Source organism: Monodelphis domestica, chromosome 1 (assembly GCF_027887165.1).
Source record: "Monodelphis domestica isolate mMonDom1 chromosome 1, mMonDom1.pri, whole genome shotgun sequence".
NCBI lineage: Eukaryota > Metazoa > Chordata > Mammalia > Didelphimorphia > Didelphidae > Monodelphis > Monodelphis domestica.
Window position 1 is genome coordinate 233,807,891 of NC_077227.1, and position 19,095 is coordinate 233,826,985.

Sequence of the window (19,095 nt, forward strand, 5' to 3'; positions counted from 1 at the left end):
AACACATCAAAAAAATTTGCAAATGTGTGCAATGTACAACACTTTTAGACCTCTTACCTCTGCCATGAGATGGGACAGGGGGTGTTGTATGCCACTTCATAACCATCCTTATTTTTCATAATTCTGAAACACTGATTAGACTTACTTTTTAAATTTTGCTTTATATGTTTTTTTCAGATTACATGTACATATAATTGTAATCATCATTTTCTAACATTTTCCAATACCCTTTTTCTCCCTTCCCTCCTTCTCTCTTACATTTGTGGTTATTCTTTCCAATTTTACATTATTATAGTTATTATATATGTTATTTTCATGGCTCTTATTATTTCATTCTGCATTAGCTCATGTAGGTCTTTCCAAGTTTCTCTGTCTCCATCACTATTGTCATATTTTTCTAGCACAGTGATTTTCCATTACAATCACTTACCACAATTGGTTTAGCCATTTCCCAATTGTTGGGCATCTGTTTTCTTTCTAATTCTTTGCTATCACAAAAAAAAAAAATTACTCTAAATATTTTGGTGCTTATAAGATTTATTTTGTAGCCTGCAACTTTGCTGAATATATATTATCAGAATTAGCATCTTTGATGATTCTCTAATATTTTCCATAATATTGTTAGTAAATAGGAATACTTTGATCTTTTCTTTATCTTTATGCCCTATATAAAAACAAAGGCTCACGAGCAGCCTGTGACAACTACAGAGGCATCTCACTACTCTCCACTGCTGGAAAGATCCTCGCCCATGTTATACTCAACAGACTCCTGTCATCTGTTTCAGAGCAGAACCTACCTGAATCACAATGTGGCTTCCGACCAGATCGCAGCACCATCAACATGGTCTTCACAGTGAGGCAAATGCAGGAAAAATGCCTTGAGCAAAACCCGAGTCTCTACATTGTCTTCATAGACCTGACAAAGGCGTTGGACACAGTGAACAGGGAAGCATTGTGGGTGATCCTCAGCAAGCTCGGTTGCCCAGCAAAATTCGTCTAACTGATCCAGCTCTTTCATGTCGACATGACAGGGGAAGTCCTATCTGGTGGAGAGACTTCTGATCGCTTCAATATCTCCAATGGCGTGAAACAAGGCTGTGTCCTCGCTCCGGTACTGTTCAACCTATACTTCACCCAAGTATTATGACATGCTGTGATGGATCTAGACCTGGGCATCTACACCAAATACCGACTGGATGGCTCACTATTCGACCTTTGCCGCCTGACTGCAAAAACAAAGACAACAGAGAGACTCATCCTGGAAGCTCTCTTTGCAGATGACTGTACTCTCATGGCCCACCAAGAAAATCATCTCCAAACCATTGTGGACAGGTTCTCCACTGCAACAAAACTGTTTGGCCTGACTATCAGCCTCAGCAAAACAGAGGTGCTGTTCCAACCTGCACCAGGGAGGCCAACTAACCAGCCGTGCATTACAATCGATAGCACGCAGCTTTCTAACGTCAACACCTTCAAGTACCTGGGCAGCACCATCGCCAACGACGGGTCCCTAGACCACGAGATCAATGCCAGGATCCAAAAGGCCAGCCAGGCACTCGGGTGGCTGCGCTGCAAAGTCCTCCAACACAGCAGTGTAAGCACTGCGATGAAGCTCAAAGTGTACAACGCAGTGGTCCTCAGCTCGCTCCTGTACCGTTGTGAGACATGGACACTGTACTGGAAGCACATGAAACAGCTGGAGCAATTCCACCAACGCTCTCTCCGGTCAATCATGAGGACCCGATGGCAGGACCGAATCACCAATCAGGAAGTCCTCGACAGAGCCAACTCCACCAGCATCAAAGTCCTGGTCCTCAAAACCCAGCTACGATGGTCTGGACACGTCATCCGCATGGACCCACAGTGAATACCAAGACAGGTATTCTATGGTGAACTGTCAGCTGGACTCAGGAAACAAGGCCGACCAAAGAAAAGATTCAAGGATCAGCTAAAGTCCAACTTGAAGTGGGCTGGCATTATACCAAAGCAACTAGAACTCGCTGCCTCTGTCAGAAGCAGCTGGCGAACCCACATTCACCATGCCGCCACCACCTTTGAAGATGAGCGACGTCGACGTCTTGCTGCTGCGCATGAACACCGACACCAGGCCACAACCGCACCTCCCGTAACAACTGGAGTCCCAGGCCCCATGTGCCACAAACTCTGCCTCAGCCTTTGGACTCCAAAGCCACATGAGGGTACATCAATAGATGATAATGCACAAAGACAATTGTCATTCTTGGTCACCGAGAGACTACCACTATCTTTATGCCTTTAATTTCTTTATTTATCTTACTGCTACAGCTAGCATCATCAGTAAGTCAGAGTATGGCAACTTACATGGTCTCAAATCCTTACCAACTCTGAGAAGCTTTGACTTCACATGACTGGGATCTTTTATGCCCACTGAAAAGGCACATCATCTAATTTTACCAGTGACTGAACAGAAATGTTTTTGCAATATTCCCTGCACAAGTGGTCATCCAAGTACTATTTGAAGATATCTGAGGGGAAAACCACTATCACCCCTTGTTCCACAGTTGCTTAATCACAGTTGTGGTGACTAAGAATTTTTTTCCAATACATAAAGTCAAAAGTGTACTGGAACAAAATGAGATACCAATAGGTCATTCAGCAGTTAAGAAAAGGAAATTCACTTACCCATAGCAGGAGAAGAATATTCACTAAAGACAGGAATTGAAAACTGCTACTAGCTGATTCACATGAACCAATCTCCCTATCCTGGTTGCCCATTGTGATCTGTCAGCCAAGCATCAAAGAACCCTTGGAGCTCCTCAGATATGTCTTGTTTCAGTGATGGGAGGAGGTACCCCTGATGAATTGTCTTATACGAGAAGGAAGATATTCTATAAATGGAGATCAGGACCTTATAATGAGTGTATTGTGCAGGAATTTAGTGACTAGAAATACCAGAAATAATAGTGGAGAAATAGGCATGAAATAACATAGTTTAAACTTAAAAACACCCTACCTATAGATGAATCAATATTTTTATGGGTCTGTTATAGGGGAACTTGAGGTGAACCCCAGCTTCAGGACAGGTACCCTTTGCAAGAATGCAAGATTCCAAAACTTAGCTTAGAAATAAAATGAGAAATTAATTAATTTGGAATTCATGTTGAATTGGCTGGGAGGACAGTGTAGGTGGAGCACTGCCTCATAGAGGAGATTTGTTCTGGGATTCATATACTCTTTTGACAAGAAGGGCTATGTGACCAGAGAAAGTATGATGATGGTAGGAAGTCAGGCAGAAGTAGGGGGTGCTTGTTATTTGACTAGGGCTAGAGTAATATTTTGTGTCCTGAAAATACAGGGGGTGACCGGGAATAGTTTAGGGGACAAGTAGATGTCCTAGACATAGCCCAGACATAGCCCAATGTTTCAGAGCATAAATCGGAGATGTATATCTGTGTCTATTTCAAAATCTAAGGGAGAATGCAAGGGGAATATTTCTCTCAAGGGTCTTTCCTTATTGTGAATCTCAGATGCCCAGGGCTACCTTTTCCTCATCATTAACAAGAATGCAAGTAATGAAAGGAATTTTCCTGCTTTCTGCTTGACCTGAAATACTTCTAGAGTTTGGGGTTTCCAAGGGAAACCTGTGGTCCCATGTCAGGACTAAATTACAGAATGGGATGGTACATAACAGGAGAAAAATGTAGGAAAAGGATGTCGAGGAATATGTAAGATACCTAATCAAGTCAAAAGCTAACAATGAATAGGAAATTACTCCTAAAGTCTCTCAGGAGGAGGAAAAAATATGAAGATGATCAATGAGGCAAAGGGAAGGATTGAAAATTTTCCTCTCAGACATCTTCAAATAGAACTTGGATGACCACTTGCTGGGAATGTTGGAGCTCCTCAAGGCTGCTTTGTATTTAAGTCAGGAGTTTGAGTCTTTGTACCTTGAGTCAATCAAGTCTGGAGGGTAATAAATCTCAATATTTTTTAAAGACAAAAATGAGTCCTACCTTCACAGAGAAGGGGTAAGGATATTGTTCCTATTAAATCTGCATTGCCAAATATCTTTTGTATTTTAAATGAATATTGAGGTCAGAGTCATACCCAGCCCATTTTGGTTTACATTCAAAGAACTTTATTTTAAGAATTATTTTTATGAATATTCAATCATAAAGCATATTATTTTTAATCACTAACCTAAAAGCTAAAACTTACTAACTTATTTTAAAAAAATTCTACAACTAAATTTCTTTTAGAAATAAATGCAAATTTTAAAACAAAACAAAATTCCAAAAATTTTTTGAGAGATTAGATTGTAGTTGAGCACATCTATCACATCCTGTATTCATACTTAGGATTAGGATTACAAGATATAGAGATGCAAGAGATCTTAGAGATCCATAATTGTATAGTTGAGTGAACTGAGGCCCAAGATTATTCAGGTAGTAGATAACAGAACAAGGTTGTCTGTCTCTAAATTAGATACTCTTTCTGCTAGGTCACATTGTCTTTCATTTGTTTTCATTCATTTTTAATATGACTGAATCTTTCAATGTTTTTTCAGTTGAGTACTATAGGGCAAGGTGCTGCTGGAAATGGAATGTTAGGACTTTGAGGAATTTTTGATATTATCCATTTCCCCCCTTCAGTTATGTTTTATTTTTTCCTGATTACATGTAAAAACAGTTTTAGCTATTGATTTTCTAAAATTTTGAGTTCTATATTTCCTCACTCCCTCTCTCTTCCCTCTCCCTGAAACAGTAAACAATTTGATGCTGATTATACAAGTTTTATCAAACAAAACATTTCCATATTCATCATGTTGTGGAAGAATAATATCTATTTTAATTTCACTTATTTTAGCAATGGGCAAGCTGAGTCTCAAAGACATTAAATAACTTCCTGACAATCCCAAAGATACTTAATTTTAATGTGGACCTCAAACTCACATCTCTTGACTCCTGGTCTGGTGTTTTTGTTTTTGTTTTTTTCTGACAGTTTAATGCTAATTCCACTTTACAGTGCTAACTATAGTTGCAAATGAAATAAGTCCTTAAGCAGCTTACAATCTATCCTGGGAGCCAAAAATAGCATAAGATTAGAGAATAATTAAATGTGAAACTATGTTGTATTGACTATAGATTCAAGAAAAGCCAGACTTTTGAGGAAGAGTAGGATTTGGAAAAATGGAAGGATCACAGTCTGGTACAAAGAAAAGTATTCAACTCAGACTCAAGAGAACTGAGGTTTGACTCCTGATGAACATATTTGCTAGCTGGGTTTAAGATAATAAAATGCTGTGGTTTCTCTGATGATCTATTTCTTCATCTATAAAAAGGCAAATAATATTTGCTCAATATCTTTTTTAATTTGAGTATTATATACTATGTATTTAACCCATTTAAGCTTTGAGGATCCTCATCCCAACTCTTACTCTCTCAAACTTATTGGGTTCCAAGAAGTTATATAACATTTATAGTTTTAGGGGTACCCCTAAAGGTAGTCTTTTCTCTAATGTTATTAGTACATTCCCCCATTTTACAATAGAATGGATGGCTAATACCACAGTTTCAATTTAACAAACTAACATCAATTGATTTTTAAATAACATTTATTTTGCAGATATAGTAAGAACAGAAAAACAAACATCCAATCTAGCTAGGGAGAGGTATTACATCTTTCTTCTCTGTGGAGAGTGGGCTCAGACACCTTGTTTTAGCTATTATTGGACTAGGTGGTGCGTATAGGATGTTAAGGGAAAACTAGTTCCTCTTGTGTGAGGGCTTACAGAGCTTTTTCAGAGATGCTTTCCTCCTTTGGTGTTCACTTGTCACCCAACTCTTACTTGTGGCTCCAAGAAGTTGTATTATTCCCAGGGTCATACTTCAGAGATACAACTATCTCAGGAGGCAGTCTAAACCAAGCTGAGGACAATTGACAGTCTTCAAACTTGTCAATGAGTTAGGGGAGATGTGTCTACCTCAGACATGTGAAGACTTCCCCTAGCAGAAGGGGCAGATGAGAACAATTTGTTTCAATGGCCATGAAGGAGGTGGAAGCAAGGACTATGGAGTGCTTAGAACTTGGTTAGACATCAAAGAAGCCAAATTCATCCACTACATACTGAACTATCATCAGTCATGCAGACTTTTGTCTTGCTACTGGCCTTTGATGACTCTAGAAGAGAGAGTGAGGCTGACAACTTTGTGCAACTCTAGCTCAGTTAAATCCAATTTATCCAATGGTCCTCTTCAAGTATGAGGACAACAACCAGATTGTTCCTGGGTACCCATTCACAGTACCTTTGTGCTGAACTATCTAGAAACCATAATAAACTCCATCCTAGACCTCCTTCTGTAAGGATAATTTAGAAACGTGACCTAATCTAGATTTAATTTTTGGTCGCCAGGGGATATCCCAAATAAAAATACCCAAGTCAGTTTGGAAATATATGGTGGTTTAATCAATATATAGGGAAGAAATCAAGGAGAAAAGAGAGGGAGAGGGTATAGGATTTCTACTGCTTGGCTTGTGCCAGGGGGAGTTCAAAATCCTCCACTACAAGGTTTCTGAAGAATATTAGAGGCTTCTAAGTGGATAGTGTTTGGAAGGTAAAAGAGAAAGAATCAGCCTAAAACTCTGAGAGATCTCAGAGAAGATGCCTCACCAAACTAGGTTACTAGGCTTCCTCCAGTATGGTATCAAGGAAAACTCACCACTAAAAGCTGGACAATAGCAGCCGCCACACCAAGATGCCGACATGCTCAGCCAGCTGCTGCCAGCCACCTCTCCACCGTCCAAGAGGCCAGGGAGAGGAAGTGACACAAAATCTATAGATAGCTTTACATCACTTTCCTGCATCTTATATGTACCAATGATATCTTAGTCTTGATTTAGGATAGCCCAGGGGTCTGTCAGTTGTTTCTGATTTGTCATTTGCTAGCACATGTCTGTCATAGGCCATCCTCTAAAATACTTAATCCTTAAGTATAAGTGTAGACATTCCTGATATTGTTAGACTAAATAGGATGGAGTATCTAAAGTTCACAATTTCCTGATTTTTGTTAGACTAAGTAGGGTGGAGTAATCTAAAGTTCACACTTCCTAGAGTTTCACTTTCCTGATTTTTTAGAGTTCATTGGCTAGAAGCCATCTCCATGCTTCTTAATCAAGAAGCAAGCAATGGCAGAGTTGAAGCAGATACTCCCAGACCACTTTGCTTTAGATATGCAGGGTTTGGGCCTTTCCCTTAGCAACACTGTCTCTCTTCTCACCTGAATAGGCCAGAGATGACTGATAGACTATTGTCTAATGAAGATTGCTCTTCTCTCTACCCACTCCCTTCTGGTTACATAGCCATCAAAACCTTTTTTTTTCAACTTTGGTCACTAGACCTGAAACCACTTATGAAATATTTGCACATGCTCCAAATTGGGAGCAAGGCATTTCCTTTATACAAGCAAGGTACCTCTTCAAAAGCTTTTTCTGTGTTTGAATTGCATTGGTTGAGTAGGCCAATGACTGCTCAGGAGTCCTCTCTCTCTCTCTCTCTCTCTCTCTCTCTCTCTCTCTCTCTCTCTCTCTCTCCCCCCCCCCCCCCATATATATATATATATATATATATATGTATATATGTATGTTTGTATTTGTGTGTGTGAATAATTTTAGATAGAGAAAGCAAGGTCATCAAAGACAAGTAATAAGAATGGTATATTATAGGACACCTGGAGAAGAGCTTTTCTTGGAGCAGAAAGTGTGTGTTAGGAAAATGATGATAGATTTAGAGTTGGAAGCAGTGCAGACATTTTTTTAAACTCTTACCTTCTGTCTTAGAATGGATTGTCAGTGTCAGTTCCAAGGCAGAAGAGTTATAAGGAGTAGGTTTATGAAGGAACAAAGAAGTGACATTATGAAAACAATGTTTTAGGAAGATTGTTCTGACACTAGAAAGAAACATTGATTTAGGAGGAGGAGAGAATAGAAAGAGGGGAATTGAAGTTAGTTAGGAGATTTACAAAATTCAGCCCTGAGGATGTGAGGATTTTGGCAGATGGAAAGGAAAAGATGGGATTAAAAAAAACAAGCAAATCAAAGGAAGAACTACCAGGACAAGAAAGCTGGTTAGATTTAGAGAAAGACATGGAAGATTTAAAAATGATAGTTAATATTTATATAGTATTTTAAGGTTTGAAAAGTCCTTTGTGCCTTTAAGGCCATGTGGAGGACCAAGAGAACCACTCCTTTGTTTTCTTAAATATACAAATTAATCTTGATATCCTCTGAAAAGAATGAATTTACTCAAATCAGGCTAATTTTTAATTATATAAGCAGATTGTCAATTTTAAAAGATTTTTCCGAATTGACAGACTTTAAAATAATTTGAGTCAAAATAAGCTTACATTAAACTACAAATTTTCACATTTTTAAGAACCATTCCCTTTAAAAATTTTAAAAAGTAGGAATCAAATAATTATCATAATAGTATGTTACCCAAATAATTGAGTTTTCTTTCAACAGACTATATATGCACATACTATATGAAATCTTTTCTTTAAATGGTACCCTTTAAATATTTATAAATTCTTGATTTGAAGAATGTCTCTTTTGGCCAGTCATAACTAGTACTCCTGAGAATGTTAAAAAAACAAACGAACCAAAAAACCCATCTGATTTCAGGAGAGCATATAGAAAAATAAATACCAAAATATTACATACAACACATTAGTAATAGCATTTTATACAGTCAAAATGCTTAATTATCTGCCACAGAAATAATATACCCACTATATTTTATAAAAAGCTCTGCTTCATTTAGGAAGCCTTAAAATAAGTGGTCATATGATTAAAAAAGGAAACGATTCGTTGCAACCCCCTATTTCTGTAATGCCCCCATTGCAGACGCGGCAGCTGTCCCGCTGCTGACATTCCCGGGCCCTGACATTCCAATTCTCTGAGGTCATGGGCTGCAAGCATACGGGCTCTTCGCTCCTTTTTGTCGTATCCGTCCGCGTGGATGGAACAAGTAACGCCTACTAGGGAACTTACACCTTCACTACCTAGCGAGAGTCCGAGCGGATAAGATCTCTAGGAACTAGGCGAAAGAGACCTGCAGTTTGAGAGCTTCCTTTCTCAACCCTATAAGCGATCTCCTTTTGCCCCGCCTGAAGATAGCTGCCTGGGAGATGATTGCCAAGTTCACCGCCCGGGGTGCCTTTGTGTAGCCAGGCTCACAGACCCCGACTCTCGCGTCCTAGCAGTAGCCTGACTCCTCTGGATAGCTTGCTGGAGCTCCCTCGAGCGTTCCGTGACCGCCCTCCCTCCTGCGAGTCCTTACTTAGTGGAATGATACACAGACCAAGTTTTCTGAGACAGGAAGTGAGGAATGTTTTCACTATCACTGAGCTGGAGGGGAGCCTGGCATGCCTTTCCTTACCCACAGGACGCACCGAGACCCCTGTGAAAGGAGACCGGTGAGAGATGTCTTCCAGGGGAGAACCTGTGCTGTTTGCATTTTGTAGTTGAGGATGCGTGACCCCAGATCCTCTTCAGCTGGATCACTGCAACAGGTAAGTAAGTAATAGACCAGAGTAGACCAAGGGAGCCATCCCGGTCTCTCTTTGTTTGATAGTTTCATGCTGTCCTTTAGAAACTAAGGACTTCTCTGTTCGCAAGAGGCAGAACATGTAACTTAATGGCATTTTCTCTCGTGAGTAGGTTTCTTCCGTGTATAGTTTGTTAGTCCTGAAAATCATGAATGCTATCTCTGTTCCCGTAGAGATAACGTTTCACAAAGAAATTCTTCCTTTTCATGTTCCATTCCACAGACTTGTCTATTAAATAACCCTGAAAGCACTTTCATTTATATTTTGAATCAATTTATCCTATCCTTTTAGGTTCCAATTCTGGCTTCATTTCAGTCTGCCAAAATGTATACTTGTTGAGTATGGCAAATAAAAACTTTTGTTACGAGAGAGAGAGAGACAGACAGAGAGAGAGAGAGACAGAGAGAGAGAGAGACAGAGAGAGAGAGAGAGAGAGAGAGAGAGACAGAGAGAGAGAGAGACAGAGAGAGAGAGACAGAGAGAGAGACAGAGAGAGAGAGAGAGAGAGAGAGAGAGGAGGAGGAGTTGTTTTTGTTTTATTTTGCTTAAGGGGCGTGTGGCTTTTGTGGGGAGGGAAATTCCTTGGTCTGCTAAATTCAGGCTTGAGATTGCAGCGGATACTGATTAGATACTCTTGGCATGCTAGTCCCATTTTCCTTTTTGCTGATAAAGCCTTATAATAGTGCGTGTATGCGTGTGTGTGTGCACATTATAAAAAAATTCCATGTGGTCAAAATGACACCAGCTGTTAGCCTAACACTAAATGACAGCTGCTAGATTAAAAAAAAAAAAAGCTTTTAATTTCGGATGTAACAATTGCAAGTGACTTGAACAACAGTAAACATAGTGCAACTAAGGAAATTATTCTTAAGTTTTTGCATTTTCCTGTATGGATATTTTTGTCTTGAGGGGAACGCAAGAGGTTGAGTCAACTCGGTGGAGTTATTAAATGCTTTTGCCTTCTTCCTGACAGGTGATAAAGCTTCAGCGCTTTTTTTATTTTCAGGTAATGATTGCAAATTTTAAATGAGATAAAAACTTAGTGAGGAAAAGTTTCAAAAACATATAGTTCTATTTTGTTAAGAAGCTTTTTGATTGTTGGGAATACTCCAATAACATCCTGCTTACAGAAAGTGATCTGCCAGGTTTATTTAAGAACATCTCCTAAAATGAGACATTTAAATTATTTCATCTATGCATTCTGTTTTTTTTTTAAGTGCTCCCGCTTTTCAGTTTTAAGGTTTAAGTTTAGAAATAAGAATCTGCCCTAGATATCACTTGTGAATCATCTCAAAGCCACAATCTGTAAATAATATGCAAACATTGGGCAATAAATAATTGAACTAGATCAGCAAATATTAGTTGAGTCTTTAAAAATTAAATTATGGCATATTGAGAAAAATGCCTCTTAGTTATTAATAAATAGACAAAAGTTGCTCTCATCTACTCAGTTTCATTTTATTACAGCTATTATGTATATATTATATATAAAGATCTCTTAAAATCCAATGTACAAGGTGAATTACAAAACAAGGGCATAAAGAATTGGGCTAAGAACTATACTAACTTTGTTTGGGGTTAAGTAGAGCTACACTTTTAACACGTCTATTTTTGTTTTTTAAAAGGTTTCCTCCCAACAAACACTCTCCCCAATCTCTTTAACATCCCTAAGTCATTTCTAATAGTAGTGCTGAAAGAAAATTATACCTGGTTTAAGAAGTTATTGTTGCTTATGCTAACAAAAAAAGTACTCTAGGTGAAAATCTTAATTTCTTTTATCAGTGAAACTATTAAAAAAAAACCTTCAAACTTTTGGGTGGCTCCTCATACAACTTTTTCCACTAGGAGCAATTGAGATTTTTGCTCCATTTACTTAAATCTGTTGCTTGAGTTCATAATTAAATAATTTAGTATAGTATCTGTTGCCTTCAAGGCTTAGTCATTTGTTTCTTTGTAGTGAAGAGACCACATTATCTAGAACATCCCAGAATGCAAATATTTGTATTCTCTCTTCATATAGAAAAATGTCTTGTTTTTCATCTTTTGATATTTACTACCTGTCCTGGTTTCATTTGCTTTTTAAAGACTGTTGTATAGTTCTCATATTGTAATTAAATTTATTACTTAATGTTATCATGGAAACTTTTGGGGGAAATTACAATCAGAAATTTAAAAAATACATAATAGGATTTTGTAAAAAAGTTTTGCTATAGATTGCCAGTTCTCATTTTTTTTTAAAACAGCTCTCAGTAGTATGATAGGCTATTTCTCTACTTTGCTATTTAGTCATTTTAATTATTTCTCTACTACTCCTTATCAAAGGAGCTGGCATCACCCTTCCTCCCCCAAAGCACACACGGTATTACTATTGAAGCACTTAATGTATTTGGAATCCATATTTTTGTGGTTTATATTCTTGTATTTCATTGTCCTTGACTTCCACATCTGCATAGACCTTGTCTTCTGTTTTCCTGGTAGTTTTCAAATTGAAAGTTTATTTTTAGGGGCAGCTAGGTGGCTCAGTGGACAGAAAGCCAGGTCTAGAGATGGAAGGTCCTGGGTTCAAATGTGACCTCATATTCATCCTAGCTGTGTGATCCTTGGCAAGTCACTTAACCCCAGTTGCCTCGCCTTTATAGCTCTTCTACCTTGGAATAAATAGTTAGTATTGATTCTAATACAGAAAGTAAGAATTAAAGAAAAAGTTTATTGTTACATATATAGCTTCATTGGCCAGTGGCAGGGAAAGTATATACTTAAGAACTATTATCAATTTGGTCCATATCCCTTCCATAGTAGGTTGAACTGCATTGTAAACTCTTCCAAGTAAGGGACCATGCATTTTACCCTATTTAAAAAATGTTCTCCACAGTCTGGTGCCTTACAGTCAACATTCATTAAATATCAACAACATTTGGTAGTGAATGGAAACCTGTGTCACTTTTCTTTTTATTTCTCTTGCCTTCCTCTTCTTTAGTCTAATTGGTGTCCTCACTCTTCCCTAGCCCTCTATCCCTCTCATCTTCCTGGATCAACCAGCCCCCAGGGATAGAGCTTCTGGCTTATAGGGATGATGTAGGGTATACATTGTAGATGTATAAAAGCCTTGTTGGTCATTGATCAGATTTTTAGTTAAATAAACTTACAGTTTTTAACTACACAGTGTTTTGGTTCCTAAAACCATCTAATAAAGGAGGTAGAGCTAGTATAGTATTAGCACTATTTTCAGTTAGAGGAAACAAAGACCTAGAGGGGTAAAGTGACTTACTCAAGGAGTTTGAGAAAGGAACCATTCTGGATTACCTCTCAAAGGATTATGTTAGCTGACATTTATATTGTGTTTGCAAAATCTTTTACATATATTATCTTATTTGATCATCAAGACTAGCCTTCCCATTCCCTCTTTTTTCCTTCTCTCCCCATCTGATACACAACCTAATATTACTATCTAGCTTTAAATTTATATAGTGCTTTAAGGTCTGTAAAGAAAAGGCTCAACATAAAATCTCATTTGATCCTCATACCAACTCCACCTCTCAGCACTGGTGGGCTGTCCCCTGTGACTGGAATGCTCTCTCTACTTCATTCTACTGACCTCTCTGGCTTCCTTTAAGTTTTACTTAAAATTTCAACTTTTACAGTAAACCTTCCACAACCCCTCCAATTCCAATTCCAATGTCTTACTTATGTTAATCATTCCCCATTTATCCTGTCTGTATATAGCTTACTTTGTATATTTTAGCATGTTGTCTCCTCCATTAGATTGTAAGTTCCTTGAGTGCAGGGCTTTTGCCTGTGTGTGTGTGTGTGTGTGTGTGTGTGTGTGTCTGTCCCGAACACTTAGCACAGTGCCTGGCACAAAGCACAAGTGAATAGAACTGAACCACCCTGTGAAGCAGGGCCATTATCACTCCCATTTTACAGATGAAGAAACTGAGGCTGAGAGAGATGAAGTTAGGGTTTGTTAAGGGTAAAATTGGGGTTCTTGACTGAATATATTATTATACTAGTGGTCTCCAGGGATTAATTCAATCCCAATAAAATACTCAAGTCAGTTTGGGATTTTTATGGTGGTTTAATTAAAATAGAAGGAAGAAAAGAAAAAGAAGAAGGAGAGAGAGAGAGAGAGAGAGAGAGAGAGAGAGAGAGAGAGAGAGAGAGAGAGAGAGAGAGAGAGAAAGAGAGAGAGAAGAATTAAACTGTTCCAGCCCAGGCTGAGCCAGGCAGGAGTTCAGAGGCCTTGGCCAAGGGGCCTTCTCAATCTAGCTTGGCTACCAGCCCGGAGGCCTCCTCCAAGATGAGGGGTCTCCTAGGAGGATAGAGCTTTAGGAAGTAAAGGAAAGGAGGAATTAGCTTACCAAGCACACTAAGAACACCGCAAACTTCCCCAGGCTGCTGAGCCCAATGTCTGAGAGAGAGCCCCCCAGAAATGCCGCGGAATATATAGACCATTCTTTACATCACTTCCTGCGGCTCACATGTACCAACCGTAGCTTAAGATTAATTTAGGACAGCCCAGGGGGTCTGTCAGTTGTTTTTGATTTGTCACTTGCTAGCACATGTCAGTCATAGGCCATCCTCAATACTTAATCCTTAAATAGGGATGTATACATTCCTGGGTGCTAGAATTTCTAAAGACTAAGCGGGTGGAGTAAAACAAAAATTCACAATCTCCCCTGATGATGATTGGGGGACTAGTCTCTCCAATTGATCACTAAACAATCATCTTGTACCTTGTTAGAAGAATTTGTTCTTCTAACTGCAGGTGCATACTAAATTTTCCCTTCTAAAAGGAAACCACAGTAGTTAGAGAGAAGAGGGGAATAGAAGAGAGAGACAGCAAAACCAATGTTTTGCTTGGCCCATTGACAAAAACCAATTAGGGGGCAGTCCCCTTTTGGCATAAGAGTATACATTCAAAACAAATGTTCAACCACACCCAAAGTTCATTCTGGACAGTCTTGATGTGTAGGTTTTTCAGGCATCTTTCTGCAAAACAGTTCATTCTCTGGATTTAGGAGTTAGCAAGCTTCTTTCCTTGAAAATCTTTCTTGAACAAAATTTTAAATCTTGGATTTTTATGAAAATACAATCCCCCCTCAAGTGGATGTTAAGAAATACCCAGTTTAGGCTACCCAGCTAGTAAGTATCTGAAACAGAATTTGGATTCAGGTATGTCCATTAGACAGAACCTCTATCCCTGCCTGGCATTTATCCCCACTCGACTGTGCCCACTTGCCTTGGGTTGGGGAGGAAAACAGAACTGGGGAGCTGGAGATACAGGAAGCTTATCTGCCGCCCAGTTATGAGTGATAGCTCCAAGTTGCTTTAAAAAGAAGCAGCAGCGGCTGTAGTGTTTGGGAAAGAACCCTGGATTTGGAGTCAAGAGACCTAGGTTCGAATTCTGTTTCTTCTCCAAACTCTGTGTATGATTTGGGCCATTTACTTTCTCTCTTTTGGCCACGTGTCAGAAGGGAGGCTTGGACTAGATAACCTTTGAACTACGTTCCAGATTTTTAAAGTCCGTGACCCGGTGGGCTGGAGTTCTGTTCTCTAAATCCGAGAGGGACCTGGTGGAAGATAACAGACTCTAGGGGGGAAAGAATAGGGAGGAGACATCTCCAGACCCTGTGGAAGCTGGCCCTGTGCTGCTGTACTCTAGGAGTCCCCGCCAGCAGAGATCTAGTTGAGATGAGATCCCTGCCCTAGTTCGTCCTCTAACCTTCTCTTTCCCTCCCAGCAGTTCGAGACCGGCGGTCCCTTTAAATGCTTTCCTCCCCATTTCCACCCCTCCCCTATAATTTGCTCTGCTTGCAGGGCTTTGGAGACTGTTCCTTGCTGTAACCTGTCCCACCAGAAACGGACTTCGGCACAAAGAGCGTTCCGGATAGCTGTAAGAGGCTGGGGCGGGACCACGCTACTGTTATTCTCTAGCCCCGCCTCTTAGACTTCTGATTGGGGGAAGCTCTTCTTGGCAGGAGGTTCATCTGAGGGAGGACCTTTAGTACGCCTAGCTGTCTGTGCAAGCTTTCCTCTACTGACTTAACCAGTTGAACTATTTCTTTGCCCCTCCCCCAAAAAAGCACCTCATAGGATATGTTTTTACATTCTTGCTGTCACCATTTAGTTCTGGAACTCGTAGCGCTTTCTAGTCAAGCAACAAGCATTTCAATTCATACTATCAGGCATTATGCTAGGTTTGGGGGATACCCTGGCAAAGAAGTTTTTGCCCTCAAGGAGCTAACGCATTTTTTCGGGGAGGCTGACGTAATGTAGATGCATACTCTTGCTGATGATCACGCTTGAGAAGGGAGGAAGCTAGGAACTGGAGAGTGCGTGGATAGAAGATTGCATCTCCTTTGGTCTAGTTTGACATGTTCATCTGTGCCATAATGAGAAAAGAGAGCGTGCAAGAGCAGCACAACTGGGTACCAGTCCCAGCTCTCTTAGTAACTAAGAGCATGATCCCTGCACAAACCGCTTTCCTCCTAGCTTCAATTTCTTAATCTGTAATAATTGTTGGCCTTTTAAAGAATGCACAGGCCTTTTCCTACATTATGTCATTTGATACTCTCAATACTATGAGATGAATACCAACTGATATTATTAGTACTAATTAATAATGAAGAAACAGGTTTACAGAATTTAAGTAACTTGTCCATAGTCATACAAGCTAATAAGTAATTGGAAACTGAATTCCAGTCCAAGTCTTTCTGAACTCCAATTCATTATGCTTTTTAGTATCTCATTGATTCTGTCTTTAAATACTGTCAAAGGCTTTTTGTAAAAACAAATAAGATATGTGAAAGCACTTTGCAAAGTCCTATACAGGAAAATGTTTTTTAATTCTGTGTATATTTTAGGGACTCAGGAATGATTTTTAGGGTGTTTGGGGGAGGAAAGAGGAATTGGGAGAGACCGTGCACTTTTCTAATACCAGATAAATGTTATTTGTTTTTTAAAAAGTAAAATTTTATTGATATCTTTTGCTGTCACCAAAATTTCTCCTCATAGTAACCCCTCCCCCATCCTATGAGAAAGTATATTATTTTTTTTACTTTGTGTCAAGGCACAGTTGTAAGTGCTGAAGATATGCTCAGAGGCAAACAAAACATTCCCTTCCTTACTTCCTCAAAGATATGCATCCCAGAGAGGCTAGGCTGCACATAAAGGGGAGCTGGAAGGGGTGATAGAGGTGGTTGGAGATGGCTTGGAAGAGAAATACAGTGGAGTAGAGACCTAGAACTAAATAAGATAAGGCTAAGGCTGGCCTATTGAAGGCTAAGATAGCCCCACGTGCAGGGTTTGATTCTCTGGTTTTAGAGGCAATGGAGATGAGGGCCAGAGTGTAGTGCAGACTGCATGGCTGAAGATATCCAGGAAGTGGTGATATAAAATTGGTATTTATTTTAATGGACATTGTATCAGAATGATTTAATTTCTTCTTTCAAGGAGATTCAACTAAAAGAATATTTTACAAGCACCTACAATGAGGCATTGCCATAGCTGCTAGGGATACATAGATAAAAAAAATTAGTTTCTATCTACAAGGAATTTATGGTATGATATAGATATTTGTGAATATGATTATGTAGAGGAGAGGTCTAGACAGTGCTATAGGAAAGTCTTTCAACTGCCCTGTTTCTGTGGGTGGCACCATTATTTGCCCCAGGCTCCAAATGTTGAGGTCATCTATTACTCTTCTTTTTCTTCACCTCATTCTCCCTTATATCAAATCACTTAATTCCTGTTGATTCTATCTCTACACCATTTTAATTTCTTTGTTACAGCTGAGTTCAAGGCCTTTTTGTTTTTATTAGACTACTGTAATAGATTTCCAACTATTCTCTTTCTTTTCTAATCCATCCTTAGCACATAGCTGCCAAAATAATTTCTCTGAAGCATAGATCTGCCCTTGTCACTCTGCTACTAAAAACCTTTAGTGACTTCCTATTTTCTTAAATATAAACTCCATAGCCTGGCATTTAGGATCCCTTACAGCCTGGCTCTAACCTGCCTTTCAAGCCTTATTTAACATTCCTTTCTTTCACACACTCTACATTCCAGACAAATATGATTACTTAGTTCCTGGAACCACTAGATCTTTCCAGCCTCCCTTCATTCTCACATCTGGTATCTACCATCCTGATAAAAGACTCCCTCTTTATCTCAATGTCTCTTAAGTCTCAAATCAGGTACTGTTTTGTCTGTGAAGTTTTCCTTGCCTTCACTAGAACAGTTCATTGAGATTTGTCTGCTTTCATCACATTCTATTTTCTATTATATGTGTATATGTCATTCTACACCTCCCACTTCCTTTAGTAGAATGTAAGTTCTCTGGGGACAGGTACCCTATCATTTTTCCTCCTTGAATTCCCAGCACAGATCTTGGATCTGTTTATGTTTATAATGTTTATAATTGACAGAGAGGTCTTTCACCTGTGGTTGAGATGAACTAGTGCCAGGAGTATAATAACATCTATTTCCCTAGTTCTAAACATTTCTCTAGAGGTCAGGGAAGTCTAATTTGTGGATGAGGACTTACTAATTGTTTTGTTTTAAAGCTAAGCCTGCAGTTACCAGGATATCCTTACATAAACAAATCAATCTTCTCTTTTCACAGTACTTTGGTGGATGATCCCTTCACCTGGACCTTGGAGAATCAGATGCTTTTTAATGGCTGCAGACACTGCTGGGTGAGCAGTCTGAGACTTTACAACTCTCAACTCCTCAGGAGACCAACATTCTCCTTTAAAACCTTCCACTGGGTCAGTGGTGGTGCTTTTTCTTCTCTGCCTCTTTAAAAGAGAAGGAGAGATAAGATGCCACTTCCATTTGGGTTGAAATTGAAACGTACTCGTCGATACACAGTGTCCAGCAAGAGCTGTTTGGTTGCTCGAATCCAACTGCTAGACAATGAGTTTGTGGAGTTCACACTGTCTGTGGAGAGCACTGGTCAGGAAAGCCTGGAAGCTGTAGCCCAAAGACTAGAGCTTCGTGAGGTAGGCAAATATGCTAAGAGGGCATCTTTCTTATTATTCTGTTTTTTGGTTCTTGTATCCAAGCTTTGGAATTTGTAGGCACTGAATAAAGGCTTTTTGAATGAGTTTTATTTTTTCCTTAGTTAGGGAAAACAATTTCCATTTGATTGTGTGTGATATATAGTAGATGAGAATCTTTAGTGCCAATTAAAATAGGCTCCCTGAATCTATAAAAGCTCAGAATTTATTTGAGGTTTATCATCTTGGTTCTTCAATTCTTGATTTTCTACTTTATTAACTGATTGTGGTGAACTTTTTTCCTTTTTTGGTCCTGGTCAAGCTTAATTTTGCATATTCCTGACTAACCTCTCTAGGAATGAAGACTATGTTAAACATAATCCATTACCTCCAACTATATTTCAAAGTTAAATATGAACGTCTTTTGGGTTATCCAAGCCATCGCTCATTCATCAGAAACAGTTGGTTATATAAGGTTGTAAGTGGTGAGTTGACAAAAATTAGCATTATCT

General features: G+C 39.1%; 1 protein-coding gene across 1 annotated transcript in view; it reads left to right on the forward strand.

Annotated features, from left to right (window-relative positions):
• Nucleotides 1–8,976: 8,976 nt before the first annotated feature.
• Nucleotides 8,977–19,095, forward strand: part of PTPN21 (protein tyrosine phosphatase non-receptor type 21) — a 113,939-nt gene continuing 103,820 nt past the window's right edge. The window contains exons 1-2 of the mRNA XM_001366698.4: nucleotides 8,977–9,548; nucleotides 18,208–18,586. Of these exons, the coding sequence (XP_001366735.1) occupies nucleotides 18,407–18,586 (180 nt within the window). The 5' untranslated portion in view covers nucleotides 8,977–9,548; nucleotides 18,208–18,406. The remainder of the gene's footprint in view (nucleotides 9,549–18,207; nucleotides 18,587–19,095) is intronic.